Genomic DNA, 8,014 nt, shown 5'->3' with positions numbered 1-8,014 from the left:
TCTTCCCGCTCAAGTTTCTTAGTTTCCTTTTAAAAAATTTTGGTTTCTTCTTTTCCAATTCTCTCTCTTCTCTTATATTTCCTAATTCTCATCAAAGTTTTCCATAAAAATTTTCATTAGTATAGTTTGTTCTCTGTTTTTTTTCTGGAAAAATTATTCTATGTTTTTTCTCCTTCTTTAATTTCTTTTTCCTCTGTTTTTTTCTGGAAAAATTATCCTTTGTTTTGCGATTGCATCTGTTTTGATTGGATAAATATGGAATTGGTTGTTCTTGACGAAGACATCGTCAATGCAGGTTAGTTACTTGATTTTGCGATTTGTAATTAGATTTTTTTTTTGTTAGTTTCAATTGTAATTGTGTTTTGTATGATTTTAGGTTAGCTTCGATTAGTTTCGATTGATCAGTTATTCAATTTCATCTGATTTTTGGTTATGTTCGATCAATTTGATGTATTATGTATAAATTTCGATTTCTTATGAGCTGATTAATTTTGATTAATTTCATCTGATTTTCTACATTTTTTTTTATCAATGAACATAATCATGCAAAATATGAACATATGCATAGGTTTCCTTAAATGTGAATATTACCTTTTCAGAAAGTGAATATAGGCATAAAAAATATGAACATTTGTATTTCAGAAAAGTAAACATAACAATTCAAAATATGAACGTAAGCATTTGTTTCCTAAAAGTGAATATAAGCATTTAAAAGGTGAATATATGCGTAAATAATATAAACATATGTATTTAAGAAAGAGAACATATGCATAAACAGATTTAATGAGAATATTTCATGAACAACAAATATTTACTATGAATATTTACATCATGAACATATAAAATATTATTATGAATATAAGGCATTTAATTATGAACATAAAAAAATCGAAGAAATAAAAAATAATATGATTATGAAACATATGCATCATAAGTATTAAATATGACATATGCATTGGTTCATTTTTGAATGCGTATGAACATAATTAAGCATTTTAGAAAGTGAACATAAACATAAAAAATATGAACATATGGATTTAGAAAGTGAATATATGCATTCAGAAATATTACAAGGATTCAAAATATGAACATAAACATCTAAGAAAGTGAACATACGCATAAAAAATATGAACATATGTATTTCAGAAAGTGAACATAAGTATTCAAAATATGAACATAAGAATATTTCGAACAATAGAGTATCGAACAATATCCAAACATGTTTCAAAAAAAAAATAAAAATAATATCCAAACAAAATTAAGTGATAAACATACAAATTCAAACAAAATTAAGTAAAATTTAAAATTAAGTGATAAACATATAAATTCAAACAAAAATTAAGTAAAATTTACATTAAATTGCCTTTTTTAGGGAGAATTTGTTTGATTTTTCATCTCATCTCAAATATTCATGGTTGTTTTGAAGAGAGAGTGAATTGTGTTTGATTGTTAGAGGGAGAAAATCAAAGAAATGAATAATAAATTTCAGAAATTTAAATTTAAGAGTGACGTTTTTTTTAAAAAAAAATAATAGCCGTTGAAAGTGATGGTTGAGTGGGCTGTAATTTAAACATATGTTTAGTTTTTGGGTGGGCTCATTTTGATTTAGGGCTTTTTTAATGGGGCACGTTTGAAATTGGGCTTGTGGATTGATGTTGCATCTAAAATAGGTGCACAAGGATGCATCTTAGACCCATTGTTGATTTGGGACTAGCAAAAGAAATAGAGTAGTTTATTAATTGGAATGGAATTGGGCTTTTCTTAACTAAAAATTGTACTCTCTTTGTTTTGGAAAATTGACACACTCCCTTTGGCATGAATTTTAGATAGTGTTATAAAATGAGTTTTTGAGAACCGATAGAGCATTTTTTATTTTTTTGATGTTTAAAGAGCCACTAGGGCGGGGGTGAGAATCGATCCCAGAATCTCCTGAAATTGGGAGGGAAGCTCTAACCACTTGAGCTATCCCTCACTCTCAACCGATAGAGCATTTTATTAAATTAAAGGAGGTCCAATTCCGCCAAAGTTGTAATACTTTGGGGAAATGAGTCTAAACAAACATATTCCAGATGATCACCCGCATCCCATCTAGCAATTAAGTGAGCTACGGTATTACATGAACGTTTTACACGTGAAAACTTACAATTCTAAAAAAAAGCTCTATCATAATTAATATCCTAAAAAATGCTAGTGAATACGGTAACTAAAATTTAATAATTGTGGTCTTTCATCATTTATACATTAAGTATTAGTTTATCAATTTTTCTAAAACATCTAAAAGAGTAAAGTGTGTTAATTATTTTGAAATGATGGGCGTTTGAAATTGATGCATTTCGGTATATCATACTCTCAGTAAAAGAATAAATTTCAAAACAAAAGAACACATTTTATTTTTCAGATTTTTTTAGTGTTTGTTCTTATTTACTGAACTGATAAAACATAAGAAAACTTAAATCTATGAGAGTGGATTCTGACCATTGATATTATCTAATCGACGGTTGATATAATACTTGTGTCATTAACCTCTCCCTACTCCATTGAAGGGCGAGCTCTTTGTTTCTCCATTGAAGTGGCTTCTGAGCTTCTCTCCTCCATTGAAGGAGCTTCTGAGGTATCATAATCTTTCTATTTTCTTTCAATAATCAATGTCAGTTTCATAATCTAGGGTTTAATTTCACACTATTGTTTGTATAATCAATTTAGGGCTCTGCTTAGGTAGATTACTGAACTATTAGTTATAAACGATGAAATTATGAAGGAAAATCATTGTAATTGCACCCACTAATCTATACTTATAATTTAGAATTTGGATTATGGTGTTATGATTACAAATTCTGGTTTTGAAAACTTTGATTTGAACTCACAAGCAAATATGTATGTATGAATTATTTCAAGTAAGTATGAATTTAATATGGATTTTTCTTTTTGTTAGAAGTTGTATCTCTTGGAGGGGTTTTGTCTTAATTTTTATTATTCAACTTATGTAGAATTTGAGATTGTTAGTTAGTTAGCTATTGGGATTGTTTGAAATTTCTGTGACTAATCAATGAGTTGATTATGAAATATTGGAGGAGTTTGATTGCCACATTCTTTTCCTGGGTCATTTATAAGGAATTGGATTAAAATTTTGATGTCTTTGACATGCCACGGTATCGTTTTTCTTGATTCTTAGTTGAACCTGCAAGTAGTATGGAGTATTGTGTATAGATGTTTTAATACCATGTTAAACATTTTTATTGAATAAAAAAACTGAGAAATTGTTTGGATGGGTTATAAGTAGAATTGGATGATCATATATAAAGTGGTGAATTTCAGTATGTAAACGTAATATGATTTTTATTATTGCTAATTAAACCATGGTATGCATACTGTGCAAGTGTGCATGTCTTCATGAGGCATTTAGGGGACTGGAAGAAATGACAACAGACTAAAAAAATTTCTCTAGTAATTATATAGTGGATTGTGAAGCTCACAACCTTTGATGTCACTAGCTTGATTGTTGTGGTTGTTTGTTTGTGCAAACTAAAACATGGTATGCACGTAATGGTAAGGGGGCTGGGAATCTGATTGAAGAATAAGTGAAGATGTTACCTGCTGTTACATTATATAAAGTTTCAGCTGATGAGCTGGCAGTACGTATATGTAGTCTTCACTTAAATCCTTGATAATGTGGGTCACTTGTTGGATGTGTGAAGGCTTAAAGCTTCTAGGAATCTAAGGTTCGGGTTTATGTGTACATCCGTTCAATATATGAAAATAATTTGAATTTTGAAGCTTAATGCTTTGAAGCTTTAATTTGGTCTGATACTTGTGCTGCCACATGTTGCAGTTGTTCTTGCCCTAACGTTTTTCAAAGTAGTGACAATTGGGCTCTAATCTTAGTTGCGGTGTAATCATTCTTGCTTAAGGGTCAAGGTACACTAGTCTATTAGTCTTGTGCCTCTTTCCATCAAAGGATTATTTGCAAATGATATGCACTGAATGATGATGTTATCGAATCAGAGCTTATTAGGCAGTCTGAACCAATGTGCTTGCTACTAGCCGCTGTAGGCTGCAGTTGCTGATTTTCTTATAACCTTCCATGTACTGCCAAATTTATTTGATTTTAGGTGAGAGGAAGTGTTATGAAAAAGAAAGGGAAAGGAAAGCATCAGTTGTATTTTAAGGTATTGAGAGATCTTGGATTCTGGATGTTAAAGTTGGATGCCTTTACACCAATCTTACTTCTTGATTATCTAGATATAAACACCAATGAAAGTATGATACTCCTCTGTTTCACAGTGCAATTGTTTCATGAGTATATACATATTTACGCTTTCCAATATGAAAATTGTAATATTCGGAGAATCTACAAATAATCTTCCTGTGTTCTGTTTAGGATTTCTACAAAAATATCTTCCTATTACTTAAAATGGAAACTTAACTTAACTCCATATAATGTGGACTTGTGGAGCACCCACTAACTTTTTCTCACACTCCGATTAGATCTCTTGTGATGTGGGTCCTCTCACTCACTAATCTCTTTCAATCATTTTAATTTCATTCTTATTTCCCCACTAAATACCATAAACCTACCGTATCCAATTGATATATAATCCTCAAGTGTGTCTAAACCTCACAAAAAGGTAATTTGTTGACAGAGGAGGGAGTGCTTTTTTTTTTTCCAATGATAATGTCCAATATGGTATGTTATATATGAAATTATGTGATTTCTTTTGCAAATGCAGTAATTTAGAATGTTTTTACTGTATTTGTGATAATGGATGATAGAAAGCATTCTTGGTGTGTTCTTGAAGAGTTGAATCATGGAACAAGTGGGTATGCAGCATTCAAAATCACAGGTGGATCTGTTGCTATAGGTGCTGGTTTTGCCTCTTGTTTGCAATAGTTGCTCGACGCCTTAAGCTGTGTGTGTGTGAATGTATAGCTGTAAAATTGCTTTTCATTTTTGGTATGTAACTTAATTTGCCATGGCTTTTCAGGATGGAAGGAGAGGGAAACTTTGTATCCAATCTTGATGATGAAATGAAGGAAATACTGGCAGAATTTATGGTGGTAGTTGTACAGTTTGAAGAGTTAGTGGAAGTTGGACGGAAGTATCTAATCAGATTTCAGCAGGCGCTTGAAGTTCTCCAACACCCTTCAATATATGAATCATCGGAGCTGGTCAGGAGCATCATCAAAGCAAACAAAACCAAGAGGATTAATGCATATGTGGAAGCTGGGTGCATCAATGCTTTCAATAACACAAATAATGTAAGTCATCTGAATACAAGTTTGGGTGACCTTCGGGATTTTCTAACCCAAGCCAAAATCATAATAGACAAACTTGAAAGTCTCGTGGATAAGGCAGGCAATGCCTTAATTATGAACCAGAGTTCAGAACAAGTAGTTGCTTCCCAGAAGCTTGATGCTGCTGATTGCGCATCATATATAGCAGTAATCTACAGCATGTTAAAGCAAGACTATACAATGCAGAATAATATTGTTTCTTCGTTGAATTTTACAACTTCAAATGGTGAATTAGAGAGCTACTGTCTGATGTGGATGTTAAGGCCGTTTATAAATGATGGTGTTATACATCAAGCTTTGAGATATACAAGTATTAGATAATCGATTTTGTTTTGGGTGTTTTCATCAAACCTTTTTTATTTCCAGAGTACTTGGATCTTGTTGAGTTTCTGACAAAAGTAAATCTTTATTCATTATAAACGACTGGAGAAGTTTACTTGGAAGTGTATAGTGAGATTTTGTCTGATACCGAGTAGAAGTTAGAATTCTACAAGCTATCCTTCTGTTGATTTTAAAGAAATTGTATACTCTGTATGTCTGAGGATCCGGCTGTTCATCTAGTCTCCATATTGGTTTCATGATGTATTTGTTTTGTGGTGAATTTTACGACGGCCGCAGCAATCTCTGAGCATGCTTTGAGGCTGTTATATTGTCATAAATTTTTACAATTGTAAATATGAGATGGAACTGGCTTAAGATATTAAGGCCCCGTTTGATTTAATGTAAAACATTTTCAATGGAAAATTAATTTTCATGGAAAACATATTTTCAAGGAAAAACACAATTGCAAATTAGTTTTCCTTTGTTTGGTTTACAAGAAAAGTTCAAGAAAAATAAAAAATAAGAGTGGAAATGTAAGGATGAATGAGAAGGAAGTAAAAAAAGGAGGTAAGGAAGAGAGAAAAAATGTGGCTTCCCTTGTTTTGGGAAGGAAAATGTTTTCCATCATTAAGGATGAAATTTTCCATCTTTGGAAAAATTATTTCCGCCCCTTAACAAACCAAACAAAGGAAAATGGGAAAAAAATGAAAAATTCATTTTCCATGAAAACCTTTTACATCAAACCAAACAGGGCCTAATTCGCAAGTTCGCATTTTATAATTATAAATCCTCAATATAAAGGAGTATTTGCAATGTCAAGTGTCAACAATCTTAAAGCAAAACCTTTTACATCAAACCAAACAGGGCCTAATTCGCAAGTTCGCATTTTATAATTATAAATCCTCAATATAAAGGAGTATTTGCAATGTCAAGTGTCAACAATCTTAAAGCAGAGAGGGAAAATGTCTAATCGTTGCACATAATTTGTAACGGAGATAGTAAATTGCTAAAATTTGAATTTTGTTTCAAGATCTGAAATCAAATTCCGTTTATATTATTTGTCTTTTACAACACTTTATAATCGATATTGTAGAACAAAAAAAAAACTATACGTGGATTACACTTTGGATTAGATATGTAAATTATAGTAGTAGACATTACAAAAACAATCAGTCTCTATCATTCATAAGTGGTTGCTTAATAAAGAAGACAGATTCATCAAGTTTTCGTTGTCGAGCAATGAATCTATTGGGCCTAGATAAGTTTGGGTCAATTGTGTATTAATGTTGATTTATAGGCTTGTGGATATGTCAATGATGGTAGCTGAAAAAGGTCAATTTGTTTGTTCAAGATATTAACTAGACCAATTTCATACGGATCAACTTTTGATTTTGGTTTAAAGCATAATTATTAATTTAGCATGTTATTTGTATTTCATCAAATTGGGATACTTGAAGAGTTGAAGCTAACTACAAATGAGTAAGTTCTTATTAGACCGTCCATAAAAGGAGGAAGTTTTTAAGGAGAGAACACACATATTATAAGGAGCAAATTGCCCGAAAAAGATTAAACGATTAAATGTGAGCTTTCATCACATAAAAGGGATTACTTGTTCATAAACAACTTGTACTTGTTTGTTAACTGATCGAAGCATTTACTGATTTTCTCTAGTATTTTTTTTTATATATAAATTTTAACCTATTATTTTAAAATGTTTAGTTACTCACTCGAAAATATTTATCTTTAGAGACATTTCTAAAAAAATGATTCAAGAATATAATTGTCATAATGATATTGATGACAAGTCAAAATCAAGAAGTCAATTCTAAGTTTATAGGTAAGGAGTACTTGGGGAGTTGACCTAATGCCTTAATAAGAAGGGTAACTAAAGAAAGAAGCTTTAATGGAAGCAATTAATTTATTGGACTTTATAAAGTTGTTATTCAGCAAAAATAAAGTCATTTAGATGAGAGATTGAGAGTGAATGGTAATTTTATAGTAGGATTCCTATTAATACGGACTGGTAAAGGCTACCCATACAATTGTTGTATGTGGTCCCTACATACAACTCTAATTTGTCATTTTTTATTGGCTAAAATAGTAGGCACAAGTTCCATTAAATTCAATTTATATTTACCTCTTAATCTTCTCCCAATTTTTGTTGATGTGTCAAATTTCTAATGGTGTTGTATGTAGAGACAACATACAATGGTTGTATGTGTATCAGCTCTCGGAGTATTAATTAAAAGCACATAAAATTCTGGTTTATAACATACGTGTACGAATGAAATGGTTGATTTGAATCTTCAACATTACATGCATTATATATATGTTTAAATTCCTGATTATGAAAGCAATGTTGATAATTAGCTAGCTGTACATTATCATTTTCATGTGTATA

At 31.0% G+C, this 8,014-nt stretch overlaps 1 protein-coding gene across 3 annotated transcripts; it reads left to right on the top strand.

The window, feature by feature from the left end:
* Positions 1-2,377: 2,377 nt before the first annotated feature.
* LOC110722687 lies at positions 2,378-6,189 on the top strand. 3 transcript variants are annotated; one of them, XM_021901967.1, is made up of 2 exons: positions 2,378-2,611; positions 4,983-6,189. In XM_021901967.1, exon 2 carries the CDS (start codon positions 4,984-4,986, stop codon positions 5,611-5,613), a length of 630 nt encoding a protein of 209 aa, XP_021757659.1. In that variant the 5' UTR covers positions 2,378-2,611; position 4,983; the 3' UTR covers positions 5,614-6,189. The 3 variants fall into 3 exon arrangements, with proteins under 3 accessions (XP_021757659.1, XP_021757660.1, XP_021757657.1); XM_021901968.1 differs by lacking the exon at positions 2,378-2,611 and adding an exon at positions 4,116-4,625; XM_021901965.1 differs by lacking the exon at positions 2,378-2,611 and adding an exon at positions 4,635-4,859.
* Positions 6,190-8,014: the final 1,825 nt, after the last annotated feature.

This window comes from Chenopodium quinoa, unplaced genomic scaffold, assembly GCF_001683475.1.
Source record: "Chenopodium quinoa cultivar QQ74 unplaced genomic scaffold, ASM168347v1, whole genome shotgun sequence".
Taxonomy (NCBI): domain Eukaryota; kingdom Viridiplantae; phylum Streptophyta; class Magnoliopsida; order Caryophyllales; family Amaranthaceae; genus Chenopodium; species Chenopodium quinoa.
This window is presented reverse-complemented; position numbering and strand designations above follow the sequence as displayed.

What these genes read in the sequence shown, in the direction of transcription:
- LOC110722687 (XM_021901967.1), top strand. Translation starts at nt 4,984, where the DNA reads ATGGAAGGAGAGGGAAACTTTGTATCCAATCTTGATGATGAAATGAAG.